Here is a 26,410-nt window from a genome sequence, read left to right as displayed (position 1 = left end):
CTCCCGGACTCGTTCTTGCGGGGCCCCCGCACGGCGGAACTGGGCAGCTGCGTCCTGCCGTCACTTCCTCCGCCGGACGAGGAAGTGACGGCGGTGGCGGCGCGCACGGGGTGAGTGCGGAGCGCGGCGGGGCGGGGGCCGGGCTGTCTGCCCGTGCGGCTCGGCCGTTGCGGGGCCTCCCCGGCTACCGGCGGGGGGCGAGGTGAGCTCCGGGGCGCCCGAAGGCCCGGGCTTGGCTCCGGACCGCCCCTCCGGCACTGCAGGGGCGCCTGTAGAGGAAGGGAACCGGCTGCAACGGGGCGGGCGTGGCGTGCGGCAGCCGCTGCCCCGGCGGGACCCGCGCCGAGCCGCAGCTCAGAGCTGGGGGAGGCCGCCAGCGGGGCCGGAGGGGAGCACCGCGGCGCCCGGCCCTCCCGCTGCGCTTGTCCCATCCCGGTGCCCCTCCCTGTGGTCGGGGGCTGTGCGGTGTGCTTGCTGTCCATCTTAAGCGGCTCAAGAACTGGCCTAAAGCTATACCGAGAAGCCGTCGGAATAATTTAATCCCTTTTGCAAGAGGCGGGGGCTCTGCCGAGGGAGCTGGTTTCTGTGTTTGATCTGAGCTGGTTGATCCCAGGTGGTTGGGCTGCGTAGGAGGTCTGCGGAGATGCGCTCGCACAGCGCTGTGCGTGTGGGTCTGTGTTCAGACAAACAAACACGAGAAACCCCTCATCTCTACAAAGCAACCTCCAGCCTTCAACACCCTTCCTGGACAGGCTTCAAGTTCCCTTTTCGTTCTGCCTCAGCGGCTCGTTTTCAGATGTGAATTAGAATGTTTCCCGCAGAAAGAAAAATGCTTTAATATGTTGAATTCCAGTCTCGTTTCCACCTTTTTTTCCTTATTTTGGAAAGCAAAAAGCTCAGTGTGACCAGAGCCAGCCCTCTGCAGTGGAGGCTGGAAGCCAAGAGGTTCTGCAGGCTGGGTGTTGGGTGTGCAGGTAGAATGGCTTGTGTATGAATGAGGTTTCCTGTGTGAATGTGTGTAAGAGAGAAGAAGAAAAAAATCCATCTCGGGGGGGAGAAGAGAGGTTTCTTTGGGAGGCAGCTGACAACAGCAGAGGCTGGAGGAAGACAGTTGTTTCATCCTGCCCTGAACCTCGCTAGGCTGTGCAGGACCCAGCGGGCAGCATGGTGTTTGTGACCTGTGGAACAAGTGTTCCTCTTAAATGTACTTTCTTTCTGTCTTACAATAGACCCACATGAAATGACTATAGCCTCTTCTCAAGGGTTTTCCTGCACCAAGATCTCTCTGGCGGTGCGGAGAAGTCTCTGTGCTTCTGACGCAGGCCGGGGAGCCCCATGGGTGAGGTGGGGATGTCTCTGACATGAGAGATTCAAACAGCTCTCTAACTACTACTCTTGGGGTTGACGCAAGGGATCTGCAACAGTCAGTGAGGGTGAGTGGCCTGGATCCAGCGAAGCTTGTAAGTTCCGGGATGATAAATGGCACATGTTCCTGCTGGTTGTTATTACTGGCCTACACTGTAATTAGTTCCATGCAGCTCTGTGGCTCTAATCATGTTCTTCATCTTAGAGTTTTGCTTTTCCCATTGCTCTCTTGGGAACTTTTTGGATCGTGTTTTGCTCTTTGCTAAACAGATCCTTTCTCTACTTGAATCCCTGTCTCCTGCCCTGGAAAACAGAACTTTTCTCCTACAAATGACAAATTCATCGCATTCTAAGGTGGTATTTGGTGATGCTCTGAGGATTTTCTAACTTGCGCTGTGAATTCTCTGTGGCGCCAGGCGGTTATGTGTCATTTAAGAAGAACTTGATGTTCTGGAGAGACACATGTTAACAGAGGCAAAACAGCAGCAGTGAGGGGAGGGCAAAGGACAACTGTAGCAGCAGAATGTGTTTCTCTGAGCTGGGTGCCTGCGTTGCCTTTGTGTGGTCTGGGTTACGGTGTCCTACAAAGGCTGTGTGGACAGGAGCAGGAGCAGAGGTACCCAGCACTGGAAGGAGGTGGTCTCCTCAAGGCAATTCTTCCTTCCAGCCTGTGCTGTGACTTTATATTGAGAAAGAGTTATGAGCTGCAGATGACCCAGCCAAATGACAAGCTTGTGTGCAGGGGGTGAGCATACTTGGAAAGGAAAATCTCTTCATTTGTGGGAAACCTTAGGTATTATTTCCTCTTGGCTGGACCCTCATGTAAGTGGAAGCAGAACTGCAGAAAAGGGAAAAATGATCCAAAAATGTCTGCATGACTGCCCGGTGACTTTGCTGCAGAGCCATGACATACGTGGGATCAAAACTGAACAGTCTGCTTGTGGAAGGAGCTGTGAAAGGAATGTTGCATCTTATTCAAAGAAAAACTTGGAAGCTGTTTCATCAATATTAATTGCAGCTTGGGGCTTCAACGTTTTTTGGCTGACAGAGAGGAAGCCTGTAAGGTGCTTAAAACAAACAAACACAAGAGCCAGGCCAGCCAAATGCTGTGTTTGGGTTCCTGTTGGAATCTGAATTCATCATTCTGTGAAAGGTATAAACATACTGAACATCAAACCTAAGTTATGGTGTTTTGCTAGGAATTTTCCAGGAAGAACTAGCGCCTGGTGAGATTACAGATGCCAGGGATTGGTATTTTATGGGTGGAAGATGAGTTAAACCTTCCATCACAGTGATACTTATATGGTTTCTGTCACCAGTCTTCATACACCTGACTGCATGTGGTTCTCTGTGCTTGTCAGGCAGCTCTAGCTGCCCGGTAATGATAGCTTGTCTCTTGGATGTAGCTGTGGCTTGGTGTGAACTGCTTGCTGCACAAGTTTCACTGGTTTGGTTGAGATCAGATCTGTAAATCTGCGCTGTAGCTTCAAGGAGAAGAGGAAAGTCAGTCCCTGTGAAGGTGAGTAAAGCTGTGTCTGTTCTGAGCCCAGCATTGTTGCTGTGGGACAGGAAAGGGTGTTTGTTCCTCCCTGGCTTTGATCAAGGACTGCTTTTAGCTCATCCAGTTGCTGGGGAGAGTAGCCTTTGGAGCTTAGGCAGTGATGGAAGCACTCATACCGGCAAATGAAGTGGTGTGGGATGCAGGCCCTGGCTGTACTGCAGTGGGTTCAGTTTGGGTCTCACATGTGGTTTCTAGTTATTTCCTTTCCTGTGAAGTCTTTCTCTCATGTTTTCTCACGATAATGCCTCCCATCCACAGGTAGCTGTGAGACCTAGTGCATGCAGCGTGTGTTCATAATGCAGCAGCACAGGATCCTGTCACTGCTTACTTCCTTGCAGAGTGCCTGGATGGCTTAAACTTCCCAGTGAATTATTTGGTGTCCTCTGCCAGCAGGAGACAAAATGCTGGCTGCTAGAGGACAGTAAAACCATCTGAAACGCACACTATCATTTTCTGCTTGTCTTCAATTAAACCGATTACCAGACTTCTTTGTTGTTCAGAGCTCAGACCATTTCCCATGCTGCCAGCATGTACTTTGCAAGTGCAAGCAATGGGATTTCCTGCATTGTTTGAGTCTTTGCCATTGACCTTTGTGGTCGTTGTTCTGGCACTGCCTCTGCTCTGGCAGGGGTGCAAAGGGCATTATTCAAACCCTGAAAGAAGACATAAAAGAATTGCTTTAAATGCTTTGAGGGCTCTTTGTAATCCGTGGCTCTGAGGGTCATTGCTGCAAAAGAAGGGGAATTGCTGGGGCTGTCAGGATAATTACCACTTTTTTATTGTTCTCATCCCAGTCTAGATGAGAGTGGTGTGATTTGTAGTAAGGCATAAAAATAGACCTTGCATACAGCGTTAGGATGGTGTCCCTTTTGGACTAAGTGGGGAGAAGCCCAGCTTTGGGTCTTCTTGGGGAGTTGCATAGGAGCTGGAAGCACTCGGCTGTGCCCTTGAGGTTCCCTGGCTCCGTCTTGGGGAGCTGGAGAGGCCGGTGGTGTTGTGCTTGAGCCCTGCTGCAGCCCGTGCCATGGACACTGATTACCACTGTGTTCAAGAAGATCCACCTCTGTCTGCTGCTGGAGACAGGCATGCCAGAGGCACAGGAGCCATCTGCCTCATGGCAAGGGAGGTCACTAACCCATTCCTGCCGCTGTCCCCCATCGCTGCAGCAGTGGTTGCTCTGCTCTGGTAAATCATTTGCTTGGCCTGTGCATAAAGCCTTGTACCTTGAACCTGCCGCAGGTCTGGTGCTTGGCTCGCCAGCACGGTGGCCAGGTCAGGGGGAAGGCTGGATGCATGACTGTTCCTTCCCCTTTCCATCTGGAGCCTTCCCTACCCCTGTCGGGTACCTGCAGTTCGTCTGCAAACAGCCAGCTCATGAAAGTCTTTTGTGTTGCTGGTAGACTGATGTGAAGGGCAGATGAGGTCTTTAGAGCAAGATCTTTGGAGTAAGATACAGCTTCTACATTATTGATTCAATTGCATTTGCATGGTACTGTTCTGCTTGAATTAAATTGTCTGGAGCGAGATCTTGTACTCGGTGTGCTGTTGTAGAATAGATGCCAGGGTACTCAGGTTGGAGTAAGTGCTCCGTGACTCCAGCCTTGTAAGTCCAGCAAGCATTTGAGGTTAGCTGCAGGACTGACTGCAGCATGCCAGGCTGCCGTGCTTGCCCCAGGCACTCAACTTCTGCCTTGGTGTAGGTCTGGCCCCACTGTGATTTGTACCCAGAAGAGAAGAGGCCTCTGCAGCATTTCCCTGTGATGGGACAGGGACAACCCCAGGAGGTGAGACCCCCCCCAGTGGAGCTGCAGCTGCCTGAAGGAACCCGGCCTCCCAAGGGTGCCTCTCATCTTGTTTCTTTAAACCTGTAAATGAGCTTGAGCATGAAACATGAGATGCAACAAGCCCTGTTGTTGTTGGGGTTGAAAGCCCAGGCTCTCTGCATTGTGTTGGTGCTGAGTTTAAGCTATTTTCTGCTGGGGAAGTAAATTGCTCCAGTGGACAATCCAGGCACGTGACTGCTGGGGCAGTCATGGAAAATTGGCTCAGTTGCCATGTTTATTTGCTCTGATATAACTTTTTATGACACTACCATGCAGCTTTTTCCAGGCTATTGGAATGTGTTATTCTGTATTTCTTCCCTTCTGCTATTTTTTGAAAGAAGCACTGTCAACATCCATAGCATTGTTCTTGTGGATGATGACTTACAGGCTTCTGTAAATGACCAGGGCTTTTTTTGCCACCCCTCTTTTTTATAAGGTGGATCTTGTAGCTCAAGGTTATGACTTACAGCAGGACAAGTTAAAATAGCAATTGTTAGCTGTTCTTTCATTGTGATGAAATCAAATTTGCCTGATTTTAGTCTCAATTTGCACCTCATTTTCCTCCAGGGAGGGAGGAAAATCACTCTTGCTTTCTGCAGGGCTGGCTTGCTAAATGTACCAAGTGGTTTCTCTTCTGAGAAGGTGTTGAGTAGCTTTGTGTTGTTCCTTACAGAATACGCTGGTGTTTGTTTCTCTCCCTGTCTCCTGGGGAAGCTCAAGTGCTCATTGCAGTAGGAAACAGCCTTATGTTGGGGTATAAAGGTCATGGGTGTTTCCTTTCACCTCTCCATCTGGGAGTCAGACGGACACACACAGGAGGTAGCAAGAGGTCTTTGCAGCAAAAGGAGATTTTGGTGTGTTTTTCTTGAGGAAGACCTACAGACCAGTCAGTCCTTTCTGCTTAGAGGCTGCAGCCTGCTTTGTCTGGGTCTAGCAGAGCTGATTTCTGGAGAAGAAATTGTGCCCTTCCTGCATCCCACAGTCTCTCTCCATTGCTCTGTGTGGGAGACGTCCAGAACCAACGGTGTTTTATATCCAGCTCTGCAACAATACTCCGATTTTCTTACCTCCTGTTGAGTATTTTCAGTGTGAATACCAGCTAGTAACATAATATTTTGGGTTGGTTGTTTTTTTAATATAATCCAGAATCTGCTTTAACTGTTCTTTCCATTACTGTAGGTGAAGGGAAAGAAGGGTGTCAGCATACCTACGAATGAGCTGTGATGGATAACAAAGACTCGGAAGCTGAGATCCACCCTCTGAAGACTGAGGATGTAAAAGTTCAAGAGAACCATGAAAACTCTGTGGAGAGAAGAATAGTGAACAAGCAGTCATCACAGCTGTCCCGGCTGTCCCGGTGGCGCACTGCCGCCTTCTTCATCTCTTTATTTCTGTGTCTCGTAATTGTGTTTGCTTTCTCCTTTATCATTCCTTGCCCAGAGAGACCAGTTTCAGAAAGAACATGGTTCCGAAACTACAACCATGCAGGTGAGCTTGCTGTAAAAGGATAAATACCTACCGACGGTCCTTTTCCTTTACATGCCATGAGTTTAAGTTGTGCCCCTCTATCTAATCATGATCTGGAACCGGGCCTGCAGGGATGCTGCCCTTGGGAGCAAGAGCTGCGTGAATACCTGACCTGAATAAGCAGTGGCCTGTCATAATTGGAGTAGCCTTCCAGGAGGTGTTTACAGGATCTAATGGACAAATTAGATGCTGCTCTGAAGCTCTAACAACGTAGCAGGCTGGCCTCATTTGGGAAAGAATAAGTGGGGAAGTGCATCTAGGAATAAAACTTTGTTTAAATTTGGTCTGTAAAATGTTCCCTTGAAGTTTGAGCTGAGGTCTGGGGACAATTAGGCATTTTTTTCCTCTGTCCATATACTTTCTGACTTATCCCCATGGCTAACAGGAAGGGGAGAAGAAGAATTGCATCTTGTTGTGGTTTTTATAAGTTGCACACGTTTGTAGTTGCTTTAGTTGGCTCTTTAGCCTGGGTACTGCTCCCTGATGGCTCAGTATTCACTTCTGTGAAAGCTTTTCTTTTAGTCTTATGTGCGGTGGGTGTGTGCTGGTCATGCTATAAACACAGAAGTGGTGCTCACCAGTGGGGACTGAGCTTTGTGTGTTACTGCAGACATCTGAGTTATGTTGCTCTGGCCTGAAAAAGGCTGCTTTTAGCTGAGTGAGAAACATGGAGTATCTGGGGCTGGGTTTGGGGTTGTTTTGGGGCTTTTATATTTCAGAAGTAGTAACCGCACACCAAGACCAGAGCTGTTCTTTGTTCAGCATAGTTCAGACTCTGGTTGGTTGGCTCTTAAAAAAGGACAAATCCTCTGGGGCATAGCAAACTTAAAAAATCCTTTGGCACTAACTTCCAGCCCTCAGTACTCATGTGGATGGCTTTTTTTAATACAAAAGCCAATTTGTCCTGAGGTTACACTGTCAGAGATGGAGGCAGTGAGTAGGACTCTAGGAATTTGTTTTGCTCCAGCTAGCTTTGCTGTTGGTTGAGGCAGTCCTCACCAGTGCCTGCCTTGTGGTCTTCTTTACAGTGGCCTACCAGTTTCTCGCCATACAAGATGTGAATGAAGACAAAGTGCAAGATGTCGTCTTTGCATTCAAAGCTAGCAATGGCAGCAGCAGCTTCAACAGATCCTGCCTGGATGAAGGTAGCTGATTCAGAAACAGAAAGCCTTGCAGTAAGGGCTGGTTTTGCTCTTTTGGCTCCAATTAGTGAGGCTGCTATGGGTCTGGGAGAGAAAACTGGGTTATCTGGGTGTGGAGAGGGACTGGGTGAGTCCCAGCTCTCAGGTGGTGTGGAGCAGCAAAGGTGGGGTGTGTAGGTAGTGTTCCCTCTGACATGTCTCCTCCTCAGGTCTGCCTTCTCCATGTGCCTTCATTGCTGCTGTATCTGGCACCAACGGGAGAGCGCTGTGGGAGAGGCCTGCTGCCGAGGAAGTGGAGTGGATGGAGTGTGGCATCAAGCAGCTCGGGGGGGCTGAGGCCCCGGGTTGCCTGGTGGTGGGGAAGCCAGTGTCTCTCACAGCAGTTGACCTGCACACAGGTGAGTGGTGAGCAGGGTACCACTGCCGTACTGAGGATGGTGCTCCTGCTTTCCTCACCCGCTGACCGTGAGACCTCTGCGGCTGGGGACGCATGCCAGCGTGACATGACTTGCTGGTACATGAACAATGGGCACAGAGTATTTATTATCCTTCCCAGAGCCATTCGCTGGGCTGTTGAGAAGCGCCTGTTCTCTCAGCCTCTCTGTTCCAAAGGCTGGACTCTGTTGTGGTGGTTTGTGCCAGCTGCTGTATTGTAAGTGCAACATCTCAACAGCTTTTGAAACAGGAGCAGCAGTCACCAACTGTGAATGTTACTTCATACTGTCAGGGGTTGCACCTGCAATGCTTCTCAGTCATTTGTGCATGTGTGCTAGGAGTGCCTACTGTGACAAGAGGAGTGTTAGGGATTTATCATTTTAAAGTCATCAAGGAGAGCACTTACATTCACGAGTCTGTTTCTGTAGTCCAGGATTTTGCATAGTACCTCTGAAAGCCTTCATTTCTGAACCCATAGATGGAGAAATTCATTATCAACTTGCCTAATGTAGGGTGGAGGTAAAGAGTGCCTGTACATCTCTTGGAACAGGGCAGTGATCATCTTAATGCACTTCGAACCTTCCACACTGGTGAAGCTTGAAACACATTTCCATTTTGGTGGTCACTGTTTCAGAGGCTCTAAAAAATGCGTGTTTTCCCTTGGAACCAATCCTAGGATCCTGTCCTCTGTATCTGGTATTGAGGCACTAGCACCCTATTATCCAAAAACTGGAAGAGAAACAATGAGAGGTTGAGGAAGATCTACTGTAGCTTTTAATTTCCAGTGTGGATGGAAGTACAGAGGCGCACATAGCTAAAAAGCTTCTGTAGCAACTGAGATATCTTAGCACCATTTCCCTCATCAGTAACGTTTAGCACAGGTTATTTAGACTATTAATGAAGCAGTTGCTTTCAGGTCAAAGTGTAGGAGCCAAATGCATATAGCTAGAGACAGCCATAAAGAAATAGCTCCTGGAAAGAAGGAACCAGGCTAAGCCACAGGTCACAACAACAAGACAGTAAATAAAATCTATTTACTGTATTTATTCTATAAATAAATTAAAAGCAAGAGATTAAAAATTGCTTCAGACAGAAAAGTGAATAACCCAGAAGTTAATGTGTTTGTTACCTTCATGCTATTAAGTAGGTTAAAAGGGGTTTTTTGGTGTAGTTGACTTTGGCTGGGGGGTTGGAGGCCAGAATAAAATGTGTTTAAATAAGCTAAATGTACTTAAATAGGCTAAATGTATCTAAAGTGGCAAAGTCTGACTTGCATCGCATTGTGCTAAAAACAGTAGCCAGAACAATGTTTAGCTGTTAATGATTCATTATTGTGGAGCATTCGTGAGATTCCAGGGCTCTCAGGCTGTCTAACCTCTGCCTGTAGAGAGATTGGAGGAAAGATAGGCAGATCATCATCTGAAAGTATCTAATGTGGTTTTGATCTTTAAATGCTGATAAAGCTAGTGCTTCTGTATCAATTCTAGTTGTGTTAAGTCTTGCTTTCTTCATTCTCAGAAGTGACCTGAGCATACAAGAAGTGTAGGATTGCATGCTTCTGTTTGTGTGGGACATCTGACATTCCTGCATGTTTATCTTACAAGCAAACTGAGACACAGGAATTTAAGATTAGCTATCCCAGGTCAAAGCAAAAGTCTGTGTAGCTGCGTATTCCATCTCTGCCAGGGCCAGGTGCAGAGTCAAGACGAGGACAAGAATAAGTCTTTTGTTGCATCTTCTCTCTTCACCTTGTCCTCCAGCCGCCTGCATTGTGAGCCCTGTGAGTAGTTCTGGTCTCCTGAGGGGTATGGCAGAAAGTGGACCACAATGATCCCATGTGTGAAATTGTTTCTGTGCAAGTAATAACTCAATAAACCAGAACTCCAGCCTGGAGGATGTCTGACAGAGAGAAGTCCTCTGCGGCTGCTTGAAGCAAGAGCTGGACTCAGTCCTCCTAAATCCTAATTTTATTATTCCTTCTGGACCAAAAAAACCCTAACCCTTTCACCCGGGTTTGATTTGCTGTCCAGGCACTTGTCTAATTTCCATCTTGCTTTCTGTTGCCACGCTTCTGCTGTGAGCTTGGGCTCTGAGCAAGCACCTTGGTGTTAGACAGAATAGTCCTATCTCCAGTTGATGGAACAGGATGGGACTGGTTTCATAGTTAGTGCTCCTAGAGCATGAAAGCTCATGTGCTTTGTGTTGAGTCCATCTCACTGTTACCTGTTTCAATTAAGTCAGATTGCTCTTCTAAGAGAGTAAGATGCCTCCTCCAAACTTTATCCGCTGTTTGACCAGCAAAGAATAGAGCCTTATGCATTGAAATGCAAGTATCATCAGCCTGGTCTTACTGTTGTAGCTTTGGACTGTGCTGAACCCACGATATAGTTAGTTAAAACTTCAGTTCTCCTTTGCCTTTTTGTTTTCTCCAGGGGTAAAATTCCTTGCCTTCCCATGATTTCACAGGGGCACTGTTCTTCACATCTGTTGTCATAATAAAAAATCCAAGTATTTTTTTCAGTGTTTTAGGAACAGCTTTGGAGGAATCCTACTGCAAATACAGCCTGCCTTAAATTATTGCAGACAGCATCAGGTAGTAATTCTTGGCCTTCAGTATAACTGCTTTCCTGACAAAGAACAGGTTATTATGTTGCATTCCTGAAGTGATAATTACTGTATGTGATACTGTTTGAAGGGGAGGGGAAGCTTTTTCCCTCTAAACACCTAGTTAGTCATTTAAATCTTCCTTAAAAAGGCCCCCCCCCCTCAGCAGTCTCCCCACTCTCACACCAAATTCCACTGCAAATTCCACTGGGCAGTGACTGGAAAGTGGCCAGCAGCATATGGAGTAGAGCCACTCAACTGGCCTAGAGCTGTTGAAGAGACACCCCCCCCCCCCATTATTTAGAAACCAAATCTTTGCCACCTCTATTTACACACAAGTTTGAATGTGCTGTGTGTGTTCTTTAAAAGAGGGAGAGGGGGATGTGAATGGAGTTGCAGCTGGTTGCATCACCATGGAACATCTTGGGGAGGCAAGTTACAGCAAAGAAGGTTTTGTGGGGAGTAGTCACAATGCTGTGGTCAGAATTCAGCTGCTTTATGGTATCCAAATGTCTGTACAGATTTAAACACGCAGCAGCAAGGTTTGCATCACAAAAAAAGGATTCTCTGTGCCATCAACATGCTGATAAATGTGTTAACCCAAGGCACAAGAAAACCTGTCCTTGGGCCCAGGATGTTTGGGTGCATTTGTGCAGGCAGCTAGAATTACTTTCCAATATAACTTGAAATTGTGGCTATTGGGACTCATTTGAAATGTGGAAATGCAATGAAGTACCTTGTGATGAGCATAAATGTGACTGGTTTGTGGTGCTGATGGACTGTAAATGGCTGGCTGCTGCAAAGTACTTCCAGGAGCAGGGGCAATAAAAGCCTTTCAACCTAAAGTGCATTTTAGTGAATGTTTCCTGATAACTTGTCTTCTAGGGGAAATTCAGTGGAGACATTCCAGTAATTTTGGAGCTAATTATACTGTGCTGACTCCTGTGTCAGTGATTCCAGATGTGGATAGTGATGGAGTTCAGGACCTGATAATCTTCATTGCTACAGGAGATAAGGTATGTCACTCTGAAGCTGTGATAAGCCCAGTGGCTGGACCACAGGGCATGGCAGGAATGCTATTTATTTCAGTCTTGTAGTCTAAGAGGGGGTGTCCAGAGGCCTCTGCTTTCTGTGGGTTTGGGACAGGTTCTTTCCCACCCTGCAGAGATGAATCTAAACGCTCCCAAATCAGTGCCAAGTGATTTACAGTTAAAAAGGAAAGAAACAAGTAAAAAAGCAGGCCAGGCGTCCCTGCTCTTTCTCAGTGTGCTCTCCACTGTGTGTTCCTGGGCTGTGTGTGGAATGAGCCTAGGCTAGATCAGCTTGCAGTTTTCTGGGACTCTGTTCAGAGAAGTGGAAGTGAACAAACCCTGACAGGTTTGGCTCTTAGATCAAAGCACAGCTGACAACCAGTGCTTTTGTACCACCACTGCCCTTTTCTGACACATTATCTCTGCCTGTGGTCTGCTTTGCACAGCTCTCTTCCTAGTGTCACTGTGCCGGTTACTTCTGACTTGGGTCAGTGAATAGCTGCCAGTTGTGTTACCTTCGTATTTCCCATTTCTTAGAGGGGGAAAGTCATGTATCCAAAAGTGTTTTCATGCTAGAGCATCTTTATCTGTGATTGCGTGGTACAGCATCACCTGCATGTGCAATCTGTCCTGTTTAAAGCATACACAAGTTAGGTACCCTGCAAGTCTGATGGGAGGAGTGGGAGCTCCGTGTCCTCGTACAAAAGTCCTCCATAAGCAAATAAGGTTTTGCTGTCCAAGGCATTGTTGTTGCCAGAGTCATCAGAAATTCCATCCTCTCGATTCCTATGGTTCACTTCTGTTTTCTTTCTTCCTTGTTTTTGCTATCCCAGTTATCTCAAGGCTTCTTTTTATTTTATTAATCTTAGGTGGCCCAGAAAGGTTTGAATGTAGTCTCTGTTCTGCAAACTGCCTTTTGATTTGTTTTCCAGTTAACCTCTCTAGCTATCTTGGTACCAAATCCCTTCCTCCTCCGGACTTGGCAAGCACTCTGTCAGCTTAAGTAAAAATATGTTCTTTTTTGAGAAATCACACAAAATGTAGGGAGCTTGAGTGGGGCTCTGCAGCTTGGAAAAAAGCAGCCTTGTCGGAAGGCAGATTCAGAATTTGAGTAAATTAGCTTTGTTGCTAAGAGGGGCTGAAGCTGAACATTACTTTATACTGCTCTTCCCTGACATGGCAGAGCTTTGAGAGGTAAGCAGGGAAGGGTCTGTGTGCAGGGGGTTTAGACGGCAGCTTTTTCTGAGAGGCTTATTGACCCCTACCTGCTGCAAGCTTCAGCACTAACATGTCCAGGAACATACAAGATTTTTTCAGGATACATTGCCTGTAACAGCACATAGAGGTATTAAGCAATGCAGTGAGTAGAGCGGTGTGTAGTTGCACTTGCTGTGTGAATACCTCTGGCTGTTGCTGTCCTGGGGCAGCTGCTGAGCTAGGGCTTGTGAGTAAAGGTGAAGCTGATCTACAAGAGCTGGTATGTGTCTCCTCCCAGTGCAGGAGGCTGGGAACAGCTGGTGGATGCATTGCTGTCCCTTTCCAGCTTTGACTTTCATTCTCCCCAGGAAACTATTCCTTATTTACCTGCCAGACTCCCCAGATGCACTTCCAGAGCAGCAGATCTTCTCTTTTCCATCCCTCCCTCCCAAGGAAGAGAGAAGGGTTCCTGCCTGACTCAGCATCTCTGAAAGATGCTATTTCTCTGGGTCTCTTTTCCCTAGTGTGTATTGCTCTCCCCAGACCATGACTATTGCCCAGACATCTGAATCTGATCCTCATTTTAGCCTTAATTCTCATGGGTCAGATGTTTTTAGTGGATTCTTTTACCCTGTTGAAAGAATATAAAGAAACATGTCGGCTCTTTTATCCCCTTAGATTCATGTCAAGCTTAAGAGGAGTAAATTAGGGCACTTAAAATATTTAGCAGAGCTACCGTGTGAAGCCAAGTTTCCCCTGTGTCCATATGCTGGTATGTTTCTCCCTTTAGGTCCTCTTCATCATTGTCACTGTTCAGTAGGCTTGAGTAGTTCTTTGCTGTCCTTAGCAGAGCTGGGACTTGCTGTTGGGTGGTTCCAGCTTGCAGGGGAGGTGGTTGGCAGAGGTAGTAAAATCTCAAGGCAAGGGGATGTGCTGAAAGTGACTTCCAAACTTGAAAGGGGGATCATCTAACTCATGCCCACCTCCAAAACCTCCATCCCAGCCTATGCTGCTCCCATTCAGCTGCTATTCAGTACCAGCTGCTCAGAAGCGTAGTGAAACACTCAGGTTTAAGCAGCAACAGTGCTGTAACCTTTTTGGTAATCTTTAACCTTTTTTAGTTTTTATCCCTTCCCTCTGTAGATTAAGACCTTCATCCATTCGGGAAAAAATGGCAAACAGATCGGCTCCACTGGAAGCCTGACTGTGGATGGGAAACCTCGTTACATCAGGCTGAACCTGGGCTCCTCCTTCTACTTTCTTTTCTATACAGGTACAGTTCTGTTTGTGAATTCAGTCTGAAAGCAGTAATTATAACTATGAAATGGGGATTCCTAAACAGTTGTCTGAAAGAGTGTTTTGCATTCTTAAAAGCTGTGTCATGCTTTCACCTAGCAAAAGAGCTATTCAAGGCCAAGAGAAGAGGTGGCTTCTGCTTAAGCTAAGGTTTGTTACCCCCTGTAGTAATTTTATTTGAAAAAATGTTGGGAATGTAAGGTTTAAGTAGTCATTTATAGCAAGTGATTACTGTGGAACACTTGGATTATGAACAGATAAGATGTTAAAAGCATTCAAATGCAGGCTTGAGTCTCAAAATACCACTACAAGTCTATGATGCAAGTCCTAAAAATGCAGTTGATCTGCCAGATCTGGAAAATCGTAGAGTTCAGAGCAAGGGCAAGACAACTTATCTCCTTCATTCTTGCTTTTTTTTGCACAGAAAACTCTCTGTATGTGTATTCCCTGAAAGATCTCTACAGTGCAGCAACTGGGATGGAAATTAAGCTTCCCAGCCTTCAGCAAGATCCTCAGTGGGAGAAGAACATTGACAGCACTACGCACCGCTTGTCCCTTCTCAGGTGTGAGATTGTTTTGGTTGCTGGTGGAGTGGAGGGTGCTGGTGTTCCTGACAAGATGGCTTTGTTCTTTCCTGGCTACATGGCTTTTGGACTACGAGCACATCTGAAGCTCAGGGAGAGTGCTGGTGTTGATGGCTTGGTCAGGGTTTCACAGGAAAGGAGAGAAAGCAGGCTGGGGTTTCCTGTTTGCATTTACTATGCAGGGAGAAAAAAAGCCAAACCAAGCCAAAAAACAAAACCCCGCAATAAACCCATCCACAGTCGAGAAAGCATAATCATCTCTCTGTCCTTGTTCAGCTTTGGGGACATCCGTTACCTGGCAAAAGTTCCTGGGCAGTCACGGGAGAACATCCTGGTTGTAAACTCGGACATGGCTACGCTGATCAATGCACACAATCTGCAGACATTGTGGACCCTCAACGTGTCCCGTGTTGTGAGGTAGTGTTACCAGTGTGGGGTGGATGTGGCATTTCCAGGTTCCCTGCAACAGCAGGGTCCTGGCAGATACGTTTTCATTTGAAACACAGGAGCCTGCTTATCTAGACCATACTTGCTGTGTTGTGCGTCCTCTGCTAGCAAATGTCAGGTGCTGCTTTACAATGGAGGCACCCAAAGCTTTGATTCTTCATTCTGTGCCTGTTGTGATATGCCTAGGACTGGGCTCAGGGTTGGAGTCATAGCAGGCTAACCTAATGTTGTGGCAGTGAAGTCTCCTGACAGGGGAGCTGTGGGAGGACAGAGGTTGCTCTGAAAGAGCAAGGTATGCCCAAGCCATCAGGGTGCGTTATGATCTGTCCCTTCTCTTTCTCTCCCTTAGTGAGCCGCTGCTTGGTTACTACAAACCCGATGTTCTTGGTATTGTCCTTGAGAGTGAAATTGGACCCAACAGGAAGAAGGTTTGATATCTCTTCCCTTTAACCTCACTTTTCTCTGCATCTCACAGCTCGAGCAGGTATTGAGTTGAGGACAGCTGGTGGGATGTTCCCTCTGGCTGGTTTTAGGAAGCTTTAGGCAGGGAAAAGTTCTCTTTCAACAGGTTATTGAGGCTGGTTCAGGCACTTTAATTCTTTTTTCAGCAAGAGGCTTCAATGAAAGAGCTTTGAACCCCTTGAAATAGCTACAAAACTTTGACGTTGTGCTAACGTGGCCTGCCCCAGCTCCCACAGCTCTCTGATGCTCAGCTTCAAGTATTTCATCAACTTCCCTTGAATCAGATGCTTGTTCCCATAGACTGTGTGGGGTGGAAACAGCTGACTCGATTTCTCTCTGATGGCTTGTCAGAGCTCTTTGGTATGAGCTCCTTTTCTTTCTTCCCTGCTAGGTTATGGTTGTTGAGAGTGGATCTGGAACAGTCCAGTGGAACCTGAAGCTAAACTCAAGAGCAGAGAGCCCTGGGCCAGCCACACTTCCTACTGCTGATCACCGGTCCACCTTCCTCATCTGGGGTGAATACCAGGTGCCAGGAAATGAAACGGTGAGTAGTGCTGCTGAATGGTTGCTGTTCCAGGCTTTGGGACAGAATTGGATGGAGTTTCTCCCAGTGTTCCCATTTGCATTTGTCTGTGTCGCTAACACTGCAGCCTCTGCACTGGGTGTGGGGGCTCTGACCAGTCTGGCCTGCTTCAAGCAGGCAGACCTCTGCATGTGGTCTGGTCTCTGTGGGGCCCTCACAATGTCCATAGCAATATCCCTGCTAACAGCTGGTAGTGGCAGCAGCACCTTTTGTCATCCTCAGCCTGGCTACGTAGAGTAAAGGGACTTAGTGGCTCTACAAGCAAAGTCCCTGGATGCCCAGAGCCCTGCCTTGGTGTGGTACTGTAGGTGAGGTGAGAGGCTGCTGGCTTGGTACCTCTGGGGTTGCTGCTGTTTGGCCAAGAGCCTCTGGTGGCAGTACCACAGGCGGTGATCTCCCATGGCCACGTGAATATCCTCTCTGTGCACCCAGGCAGCCTCTGGCAGCCTCAGTGCGCAGCTCAGCTGTGTCACAAACAGCTCTCTGGGGCAGTAGCTGGCAGCATTAGTGACAGGTTGTGTCTTGGAGGATGCCTGAGCCCCAGCTGAGCTTCTTGTGCTTCCCTGCTAACTCAACCAGCCCTAGGGCAAAAATCTGTCTCCTGCCTGTGGCAGACAGGCCTGCTATTTACAGCAAGCTTGGGATGGGGAGGAGAGCACTGAACAGTAAGCAGAATCCCAGCACTAGTTCTAGTGGCATCAGACAGGATAAGTTGGGCAGATGTGGACAAGTAACTGGGCATATTCTGAGTAATAGCTGAGCCTTGTGCTGGTGGTGTCTCTGTGATAATTTATGGGTCCATGTCCTGATGGTGTCCTGTTGCAGAGATCCAGAGCTCCTCTCCAGAAGCTGTATCTTTTCCATCCCTCCTACACTAATGTCCTGTTGGAGCTCCGCAATAGCACAGACCAAATAATTGCATTCGATGGTAAGTCCCCTCCTTCCAGCCCTCCAGTGAGGAGGCACAGGAGGACACTTCTGGTACCTCCTGTACTCTGGGTGCATGGTGTTGGGTTTGGTGGCCACTGAGCACAGAGACCTGAGGCTGCACTTTCCCTCTGCTCTGCGTTACAGCTCTGCTGTTCGAGCGGAGCCGTCACGCCTGCTATGTGCTGCTGCGGGGCCCTCAGCCCAGCGAGGAGCCAGGGACGGTGTCCCTGATGAAGCGTAAGCTGAAGGAGGATGTGTCCGGGAGCAGGGTGATCTGGCTGAGCCAGGTGGCTGTGGACAGCGAGCAGTACATCCGGGACCGCCTCTACAGGATGCGATTCCAGAGCCGAGTGTGAGCTGGCCGAGGGAGGGGGAGAGGCTGCCCAGGGCTGGACGCCTCCACGCTGCCTCTCCTCTGCAGCCGTGCTCTTGGCAAACCCAGATCACGGATTCAAATGAGAAGCTGCCTTTCTTGATCCGCAAACCAAAGCATGGCTGGTGGAGAAGCACCCCCAGTGTCTGGGGATGCCCAGGCCGTGGGAGCAGCTGCCAGTGCATCTGTCCTCAGAGCTGATGGGACTTCAGTGCTTGACGACCACTGAAGTGCCGTCAGCTCGGGGAAGAGGGCTTTCCCCTCGATCCTTCTGTGCCACAGAAGTATGCTGACTCAGCCTGTGTCTGGAGGAAGGCGTGTGCTTGCTGGGGATGCCAGAGTTGATTACTTCTTGGGTGCTTGTCTGAGAAGTGGAGCTTCGGTGTGTGGTGTTAGGTGTCCTTTCTGAGTCAGCTCCTGGCGTGGGAGAGGTGCTTGGCTGCAGGTTGGTTTGCAATCACCCTCTCCTGGATTTGGGCCCCTGCTTTGGTAGTCATGGGGTGTGCATAGTGATAGACCCCAGCCGCGGCGAGATGTCACCCAGGCCAGCAAAGTGCCAGTTAAACCGTTCATTCTACTTAGAAAATGACCTATTCTCCTAAGAACAGCCCTGTGTGCCCTACTGTGCAGTCACAAATCTACCTGTGTCTGTCTCCTCTGCTGCTTCCTTTCCAGCTGGGCTGTGCAGTGTTAGTGACACAGAAAGGGAGCTGGTCTCTCACCTGTTTCATGCATCAATTTTCCTCCTTGCCCCAAATCTGATTATAAGTGGTACAAAAACCACCCTTAGCCCAAGCTGGCTGATCCCTGCTGGTTCAGACACCACCTCTCTTGCTAGTTTTGAGGTGCCAGAGGATGTAGGACATTATTTTCACAGTAGAATTGCATGTTAGCCTTTCCTGGGAGCTGGGCTTGCCACTCTCAGAGCCCTGTTACCCCAGTGGCAGTGCCAGCTGCCCTGCAGGTACTCATTCAGCCTTGCAGCTGCTGAGGATCCATCTCCAAGCACTGTCCCCTCTGCAAGGAGGTGGGCAAGCTGTAAGACTGCACGGGGAAACAGTGCAAGTTCTCTTTGCAGCACAGCTCCAAAGAGAGCTCTGTGCCCTTGGAACTGAAGTGATGCTGGGTGAGGATCTTCTGGTGCTGTTCTCTCTGTCCAGCCTGGTAGCCTGAGGGAACGGAGCAGGTTTCTGAGTAAAGGTGACATCTCCCCTGGAGACTTCTGTGGCTCAGTGTCTTTGCTTTTCCTGGTATGGTCCAGTGTGGAATGTGGAAACAACAGCCTGGAAGGAAAGCTTTGAGTTGGCTGTGCTGTCCTGGAAAGCTGCAGTCACCACATCAGCTGCTCTGAGACATGAGCCCTTCAGCTCTCCCAGTCCTGCAGCAAAACGAGCTGCAGCATCAGTGGTCTGCCTGGACACTCACCTCCTGCTTCCAGCTGGCCTAAAGGTGCCCTGGCTCCCTTTGCCCTGTGATCCGTATCTCAGGCAGTCAAGAGAGCCATGTAGGATGAGTGCTGCTGGCCTCTGCAGTCCTGGCTGTGCAGGAAGCTGGGGATGCTCCCTGGAGAGCACTCAGAACCTTCAGAGCACCCTGGACTCACACCGGTGGGTTTTCCCTATGTTTCTGTCTGTCCAGGCTGTTCCCTGCGGAAACCTGGGAGTGCAGGGATGCTTTCCTGCTGTGTCCCCCAGCTTAGGTTGCCCCTTTGCTCAGCAGAATGAAGACCTGAAGCGCAGCAGCCCCACAGGTACCTGTGCAAGCTTTACAGGGATCACGGGGCTGTGCCAGTGCCGCACATCCCAGGTTGTGAGGGCTGGATTGAGCCTGTCCTTCTGGGGCAGAGCTGGGAGCATGGCTGTGGGAGCCCCAGGCTGAGTGCAGTCTGATCTGAGTGTTGGATGCGGATTGTATCCCACTGAAATTCCCCGGGCAGGGAGCAAGGTGCCTGGGCTGTATGCTCTCTGTAGTTACACTGTTGTGGCACTCTCCCTCCTCCCATCCCTGCCTGGACCTGAGCTTTCCCATAGGCACACTGAATGTTGCTTCAGGAAGGATGGATTTTTGGCTTTGGGGGGCTTTTCTGGCTTTAAGTTGTTCATTAATGTTTCCAGATACTTTGGAAATGCAGATTTCCCTGTGGCAGCTCAATTAAATGCATCAGTGCCAAACCAGCACCTTCTTAACAAGTCCTTTTTCCAGCTTGTTTCCCAGTGTAATTGTTTCTTTGCAGTATTTAATGAATGACTTTGTGCCTTGATTCAATAACTCAGATGGGTGATGATGGCATATATCACTGTGTTACGTATTAGTGTGGTTTTTAACACTAAGACTGTTTGGTTTGGTTCTTTAACTTATTGCAAATTGTGCACTGTAGGACTTGGTCTAACTGAATGGTTTCAATAAATCCTCTTTTGCATTGTTTGTAAATGGTGCCCTGCTTTTGGTGTGGCAGCTGAGGTTATGCAATACTTGGGATGTTCTGGCAGCCCTTTGTGTGACTTCCCCAAGGCAGAAACCCCCTGTTTCAGGATGGATCCAGGTGTTCTGGTGATGCTTTAATGGCTGAGCTGGTCATGGCTCTGCCCCAAGCCACCTTCTGCTGCCTTGTTCTGCTGCAGGGGATGGACTGGGAGACGGGACCATGCGGAAGGAAGCTGGAGTTAGATAACTGAGCTCAACCAGCCCATCCCTGCCTCCCGCCTGGGGCTCATGACCTGGTTTTACACCCCTGCTGCAGTTCATCAGCATGAAAATCTCATGCCGGGGTTTGGCTTTGGATCAAGCCGGAGGGAGCCGCATGGCAGGCGCTGTCTCCTGGAGCGTGGGACCATCTGTCACTGCCCAGTGGCTGCCAGCACCAAGCTCCATCCTGTGACTGAGGCTCCTGCAGCTTCCCCTGCACCAAGGTCCCTCTGTCTGACCCCGCATTGAGCCATGAAATCCCCCCTGCTCTGTGCCAGGGGCCCCAAGCTCTGCAGCAGGGAAGGATGCCGTGGTCTTGAGCATTCCCAGCACCCTGCTGTTCCTTAGCTGGGGTGTGGGCTGGTGCTGCTCATTCCGTTGTGGGCTGGGGATGCCCAGCAGGGGCTGGGGTCTGAGGCTGAGCACTGGTGGGCACCGGCCCCCCTCTCCTTTATGTAACTGCCAGCATTAATCCTGCACAGCTGGGGCTCTGCTCCCGGGAAGAGAATAATCCTGACGGAGATCCTTGGCCTCTGCTCAGATTAACAGGCCGTGAGCAGGCAGAGGCTCAGCTGCCAGCCTGCAGCACCATTGCAGCCGGGTTTGCTGACCCCTGGCACCTCTGGCCCCACACGAGGGGCTTTTTTGTCCACACCACGGGCTGTAGATGTGTGCACCAGTGGCAGCAGGGTGACCGCCTGTCCCAAGTGCTGGCTCAGCCATGCCAGGAGGGCAGTGAGGTTGACAATGGGTCTGGTTTTACCCCTTGGCACAAGCAGAGCCTTGCTGGTGGCTGTACCATGGGCGCACGTGGCTGGTACGCCTCTGCCTGGGGTCAGCATCCTCGCTGGGTGCTGCAGGCAGGGGAGGGTGTTGCTGCCATCCAGCCCCGTTGTCAGCGTGTGTGCCCCCACCCTGCAGCTGGTCACCCCTCCCCAAAACCATGGGAGCCACAGCTTTGCCCATGAGGGCTTTATTGTCTTGTACCGGGGGGTGGGTGGGAGAAGGGTGCAGGGTCCCCAAGGGGAAGAGGAGGGTGCAGGGATGTGAGCAGACGGTACCGGGGGGGTCTATGGCTTCTCTCCTTCAGTGCTACTGCCCCACGGTGCTGCGGCGGGGCCGGGGGTGCTGGGCAGGGTCTGCGGCCACGCCTGCGGGTGCCGGGCCTGGGGGCTCCCGTGCTGGCGGGTCTGGGACTCTCAGCTCTCCTCCTCGGGGACGGGGGCCGCCGCGGGGCCGCGGCTCCGCTCCTCGGTGTCGCCCGCGGGCAGGAGCAGCGCCGGGCTGGGGCTGGAGTGCCGCGGTTTGCGCATGAAGGGGAAGACCCTGCGGGCACAGCAGCGTCAGTGCTGGCAGCGAGCACCCCAGCGCCGCCCGGGGTCCGGCCCTGCCCTCACCGCTTCTTGGTCTCCGGAGGGATGACGGCCTCGGCCAGGAGGCTCCTGTAGAGCTCCGACTTGAGGAACCGCGGGTACGAGTCCTGGGCGGGCAGAGGTGTCAGCGTCCTGCCCTGCCCTGCCCTGCCCTGCCCTGCCCTGCCCTGCCCTGCCTGCCCGCCCTCACCCACCTTCTTCATGAGCATGTAGATGTGCATCTGGGCATCGTCCATCACATAGCGGTGGGGCGCCTTGATGCCCTCCAGTGTCCGCTCCATGGTCTTGCTGTCGATGTTCACCCAGCGCGTGGCCCCGGGGGCCAGGAACTGCCTGGGGAGTGCCCAGCCCCCGCACTGTGATGGCCTGATCCCCCCTCAAAACCTTGCCCCCCAAACCTTGCCCCACTGGCACTCACTGGTAGATGGAGTCCACAATCTCCGGGATGCGGGACTGCTCCCCATAGCGCAGCTCCTCACACGCCTCCCAGAAGCTCAGGTTCTCGGCTGGGGAGGGGGACATGGTGTTGGAGATGGGGATGTGGTGCTGGGCGCCCCCAAAGTTCATCGTGGCTGGGCACATGGCCCTTCAACCACCCCTAGGATGGAGCCAGCTGGTGTGAAGTGGTACAGGGGTGCTGGGACAGGTTAGCTGGGAGGTCCTGGGATGGGGAGGTCAGGTGGGGGAGGCCAGGACAGAGCAGTGGGTTGGTTTGGTGTCGGGATGGGACAGTGGATTAGGTGGTACTGGGACATGGTGGTGGGTCTGGGGGTGCTGGGATGGGAGGTTTGGGGTGCAAGGCTGGGGCTGCTCACCACTGAACTCTTTCTTGAGGAAGTCAAGGAGCTGTGCCCGGCCCAGGGGGTCCATGAGGAGCTCGCTGAAGTTGAAGCCCCAGCGCTCCACACGCAGCTTCGTGGGGGTCGGCACCCTGTGGGCAGCACCTCGTGGGGCTGGCAGGGGCAGCCCGTGGCTGCCTGCATGACCCAGCACCTCATCCTGCAGGGTGGGGTACTGAGGAGCTGGGGGCTGGCAGCCCCCATGTGAGTGCTTACGTGGGGGCATTCATGGCCCAGTACGTGGTGTCGTCTGTGATCCAGGGGTTGCTGGGCAGGCAGCCGGACATGATGGGGTCATGGGGCACGTACTGCTCATTGAACTTGATGTACCTGCCAGGACCAGCGGCTGGAGGTGGCTGGGGCCACCGGCCACTGCTGCCACCGGCCCCAGCCACCGTGGGGTAGTGGCAGGGACAAGGTGGGAATGTGCTTTGTGATGAGCACGGAGCCTCGGCTCCGTTCCCTGCTGGGGGCGATGGCAGCGCAGGAGCTGTGGCTGCAGGGATGCGGGCGCTCCCATCACCCCAGCAAGGACCTGGCAGCCACCAGCCACTCACCCCTCGAGGCAGATGGAAGACTTCACCCTGGTCCTGGCCATGGCCTTCCTGCAGTACTCGATCTGGGGCCAGGCACAGGGGACACATCAGGGGTGCCAGGCAGTTCATGCCCCCCGGGGGCAGCCTCCATCCCTTGCCCCACTCACCTCCCGTTTGTAGTAATCCATGTTCTTGGTCTGCAAGAGATGCACAGGGTCGGGTGAGGGCATGGTGGGGCTGAGACACTGTGCACTACCCTTGCCACCCTGGGCAAGAGCCCAGGCACCCAGCCCCCCTGCCCACCCCAGTACCCCACAGCCCATCCTCGTGGCCCCGGCCTCATCCCTGCACCCCTCCTGGCTCAGCCAGCACAGCCTGTGGTGTAAACCCCAGCATCCACCCCCCCCCCCCCCGGCATGACACCAGCCCTAGGTTAGTGACACTTACGTGGGCAGAGGACACGGCACACGGCGCAGAGAAGAGAAAGTGGGTGGTTAGTGAGGATGAGCTGGGGGGTGAGAGTGTCTGGGGCAGCGTTAGTGGGACCATGACAAGGGGAAGGACCCGGGGATGGCTGCTGGCACCTGAGGTGCTGGGCTCCTCATGCACAGCTACACTGCAAGGATCAGGGGTGCTGGCACAGAGGGGTGTCAGGTACACAGGCAAACACATGGATACCACCCCAGCTTGGCAGGGGGACAGGTTGGACACGTGGATGTTAGCAGAGCTGGGGCTCACACCCCAAATGGGATGTGTTATGGGGTGGCAGCTCAGCACCCCAGCACACAGGGTGGCTGTGCCCTGTGCCCCTCACTCACCAGCTGGACGCGGGTGGTGTGGCAGTTCCTGCGCTCGGGGCCCTGCTCCAGCACGTTGGGGGCTCCCGGCTGCAACAAGAGCATCGTGCCGGGGGCTGGAAGCGCCCCCGTGCCCTCAGTGCTACCCCATCACGTACTCACCGGGGGCCGGTTGACGAGCCAGTACGCCTGCTCCTGACAGTCGATGACGATGCGGTCGCCCTTCCGCCGCTGCTTGGCCGCCCTGCCCATGCAAAGGCAGCAGGGAGGCACTGGCACCCTGCCTGTACCATCACCCAAGGGTGCTCCATCCCTGGCAGCTCCCTAGGGTGCAGCAGTGCCGTGCTCGAACTCACCGGAGCTGCTCCCGCGCCTGCATCACCACAAAGTCCCACGTGTGGTTGATCCGCTTGTGCAGGAGGTTGTAGTTGTCCTGGGGAGCAGCAGTGGTGGTGTCACCTGGGTAGGCACGGCACGGCACGGCACCCATCCCCGTGCCTGGATCCGGGTCCCGTTGTCACTCCGGCACAAGGAGTCGGTGTTGCCCCACAGGTGAGCCCCTCCTCCTGGGTGAGCTGAGACAACCCAGCTGATTGCAAGGTGAGGAGGGCAGCGCTCACCTTCTCGTGCTCGATCAGGTCACCCTGCTTGCGGATGTTCTTCTTGGCCAGGTAAATCGCTGCAAGAGGAGCAGCGGCACCTCAGGGAGGCCAGGAAGGGGCTCGTCCCATGCCGGTGCAGGTATGTGGTGGCACCTACCGTAGTCCAGCTCTGTGGCCGGCCACTTGGTGCTGGTCCAGAAATAGGGGGTCTGCAAGGGGAGGAGGAAGAGGCTGAGGTTCGCACCCTGGGTGCCGTAGTGCCGGGTAGGGGGAGCCCCAGGGCTGTGGCTGCAGCAGGACCCTACCTGGAAGCGGTAGGGCGACTCGTCTGCCCGCAGCACCAGGCTGCGGGGGTCCTTGAGCGGGTAGATGTAGCCGTGCTTCACAATGAGGTTGCCGAGGTGCAGCGATTCTGGGGGAGCAGCAATGGGGCTGCACGTCTGCTCGGCAGCCCTGGCGGCCCCTGCCGTGCCGGCTGCGTGTGCCAGGGCACTCACCCTCCTCAGAGATTCCATACTTCTGGATGAGCCACTCCACGATGTCATTCCCTGGGGATCGAGGCAGTGTTTGCAGCGTGCAGTGGGGTCCCCCAGAGTGAGCACAGGGAGGTTCCGGGGCCGGAGCACCACGGTATGGTGGGTGCCAAGGGAGTCACACAGGGTGATGGGGGCCCTGCCAAGGACATGCTGGGCCACCCACCCCGGCCAGCGCCCGCCCTGCTCAGCCGATGCATAATTGATCCCAGCTGCAGTGCTGAGCACCCGCGGGTGCAGGGAGGAGAGCGCTGTGGGGTGCTGCGGGGCTGGGTGCTGCTGGAGTCCACCCAGGGAGCTGGGTGCTGCGTGGGATCCCCTCAGGGAGCACCCAATGCCTCCCCACCCGTGCACCTCTTGGGGCACCCCGTTGAGGGTCCCACCTGTCATGGCGTGGGGGATGACGGTGATGAGCAAGCGCTGGTTCCTCATCTTGACGCCCATGTCGGGGTCCTGCATGCTGACGATCATCCGCTCCATCTGCCGGGCAAGCACCCGCCACGCTCAGCCCCCTGCCCAGGGCACCGTGCCTGGGCACTGTCTGGATTCACCCACCCCGACCCTGGCACCCTGTGCCTGGAGCACGGACAGCCCTGCACCCCGCAGCCGGACCCGGGCACCCCGCAGCCGGGCGAGTGAGCAATGCCGGAGCTGCGGGGTCATCCCCGGGCCGGGGAGCCCCGGTTTCGGTGACCGAGCTCTGCCGGGACCGTGGTAGCGCCCCGGGCCGGCGGGCAGGGGCTGAGCACGCAGCTCCGGGCCCTGCCCGCGGGCGTCCCCCCCGGGGGCCGTGCCCGGTGCCCGCGGTGCACTGGGTGGTGCTGGACCCCTGTCCCCGGAGATCCCGACGCCCGTGCCGCCGGGGGTGCCCTGTCCCCGATGCCCGCGTTTCCCAGTGCAGTGCCGGTACCCGGGTCCCCTCGGTGCCGGGTCCCCACGGTCCCAGCACCAGGTCCCTTCGGTACCCGGTGCCCCATAGCGCCTGTGCCCGGTACCCACCATCTCAGCAGCCGGTTCTCTCGACAGGCGGTCCCCAGTGTCCCAGCGCCCGGACCCCCTAGTACCCGGTCCCCAAGGTACCAATGCCCGGTCCCATCGGTCCCCAGTCCCCAAGGTGCTTGCGCCCAGTCCCCGTTATCCCAGCGCCCTGACCCCGCGGTACCCGGTTCCCCCTGTCCCAGTACCGGGTCCCCTCGGTGCCCGGTCCCGGCGCGGTGCCCGCTGCCGGCTCACCTTGCGCAGGCACGGCATCGCGAGGCGGGGATGCCGGCCGCGGGGGCCGCCGATGGTCATCGAGGGTGCGCGCCCCGCTCCGCGCCGCTCGTCCCGGCCCCGCCCCGGCCCCTCCCGGCCCCGCCCCGCGCTACCCCCCCGCGGCTGCCGCCGTCTTTGCTGGGCCCCGACGGGCCCCCGGGTCCGCGGCACCCCCGAGCCCGATCCCCGGTACCGGCCGCTGCCCTGCCCACGGGACCGCACGGCCCGGCCCGATGGGGACCGCCCTCAGCGCCTCCGCGCCGCCGGGGACCGTGCCTCTGCCGGCTGGGTCGGGGAGCGCAGGGCTCGTCCCGCTCCTCGGGGGTTTGTGCTACTGGGCGCAGGCAGAGACCACTGTGCCCGTTGAGACGGGTGTGCGGGCAGGGAGCAGTACAGGCAGGGCACGGGCACGAGCACGGTGTGGGCAGGGG

At 53.1% G+C, this 26,410-nt stretch overlaps 2 protein-coding genes across 4 annotated transcripts; one reads left to right on the top strand and one right to left on the bottom strand.

Annotated features, from left to right (window-relative positions):
• The first annotated feature begins 40 nt into the window (after positions 1 to 40).
• FAM234A (family with sequence similarity 234 member A) lies at positions 41 to 19,790 on the top strand. Of its 2 annotated transcripts, none has more exons than XM_065684050.1 (12): positions 41 to 110; positions 5,929 to 6,237; positions 7,305 to 7,421; positions 7,628 to 7,816; positions 11,343 to 11,473; positions 13,829 to 13,958; positions 14,406 to 14,544; positions 14,842 to 14,982; positions 15,362 to 15,440; positions 15,866 to 16,018; positions 16,883 to 16,985; positions 17,132 to 19,790. In XM_065684050.1, exons 2-12 carry the CDS (start codon positions 5,973 to 5,975, stop codon positions 17,341 to 17,343), a joined length of 1,659 nt encoding a protein of 552 aa, XP_065540122.1. In that variant the 5' UTR covers positions 41 to 110; positions 5,929 to 5,972; the 3' UTR covers positions 17,344 to 19,790. The 2 variants fall into 2 exon arrangements, with proteins under 2 accessions (XP_065540122.1, XP_065540123.1); XM_065684051.1 differs by lacking the exon at positions 41 to 110 and adding an exon at positions 184 to 202.
• Positions 19,791 to 21,019: 1,229 nt separating this feature from the next.
• RGS11 (regulator of G protein signaling 11) lies at positions 21,020 to 26,042 on the bottom strand. Of its 2 annotated transcripts, none has more exons than XM_065686375.1 (17): positions 25,959 to 26,042; positions 25,109 to 25,205; positions 24,690 to 24,740; positions 24,498 to 24,604; positions 24,350 to 24,401; positions 24,211 to 24,269; positions 23,947 to 24,023; positions 23,753 to 23,834; positions 23,612 to 23,680; positions 22,961 to 22,990; positions 22,815 to 22,876; positions 22,474 to 22,587; positions 22,234 to 22,349; positions 21,837 to 21,924; positions 21,613 to 21,751; positions 21,443 to 21,525; positions 21,020 to 21,371 (listed from the first exon to the last, which is right to left on the bottom strand). In XM_065686375.1, the coding sequence occupies exons 1-17, from the start codon at positions 26,016 to 26,018 to the stop codon at positions 21,245 to 21,247; spliced, it is 1,413 nt and encodes a 470-aa protein (XP_065542447.1). In that variant the 5' UTR covers positions 26,019 to 26,042; the 3' UTR covers positions 21,020 to 21,244. The 2 variants fall into 2 exon arrangements, with proteins under 2 accessions (XP_065542447.1, XP_065542448.1); XM_065686376.1 differs by lacking the exon at positions 25,959 to 26,042 and adding an exon at positions 25,910 to 25,945.
• Positions 26,043 to 26,410: the final 368 nt, after the last annotated feature.

The sequence above is a fragment of the Lathamus discolor genome, chromosome 6 (assembly GCF_037157495.1).
Source record: "Lathamus discolor isolate bLatDis1 chromosome 6, bLatDis1.hap1, whole genome shotgun sequence".
NCBI classification, from domain to species: Eukaryota; Metazoa; Chordata; class Aves; order Psittaciformes; family Psittacidae; genus Lathamus; species Lathamus discolor.
This window is presented reverse-complemented; position numbering and strand designations above follow the sequence as displayed.

Bases quoted from the DNA above. Each gene is read 5' to 3' on its own strand.
- FAM234A (XM_065684050.1), top strand. From the start codon at position 5,973: ATGGATAACAAAGACTCGGAAGCTGAGATCCACCCTCTGAAGACTGAG. The intron at 13,959-14,405 runs GTACAGTTCTGT...TTTTTTGCACAG, and splicing joins CTACTTTCTTTTCTATACAG to AAAACTCTCTGTATGTGTAT. The intron at 16,019-16,882 runs GTGAGTAGTGCT...GTCCTGTTGCAG, and splicing joins AGGTGCCAGGAAATGAAACG to AGATCCAGAGCTCCTCTCCA.
- RGS11 (XM_065686375.1), bottom strand. From the start codon at position 26,018: ATGACCATCGGCGGCCCCCGCGGCCGGCATCCCCGCCTCGCGATGCCG. The intron at 24,024-24,210 runs GTGAGCGCTGCC...GCTGCTCCCCAG, and splicing joins ACCTGATCGAGCACGAGAAG to GACAACTACAACCTCCTGCA. The intron at 23,835-23,946 runs GTGAGTTCGAGC...TTGCATGGGCAG, and splicing joins CAGGCGCGGGAGCAGCTCCG to GGCGGCCAAGCAGCGGCGGA.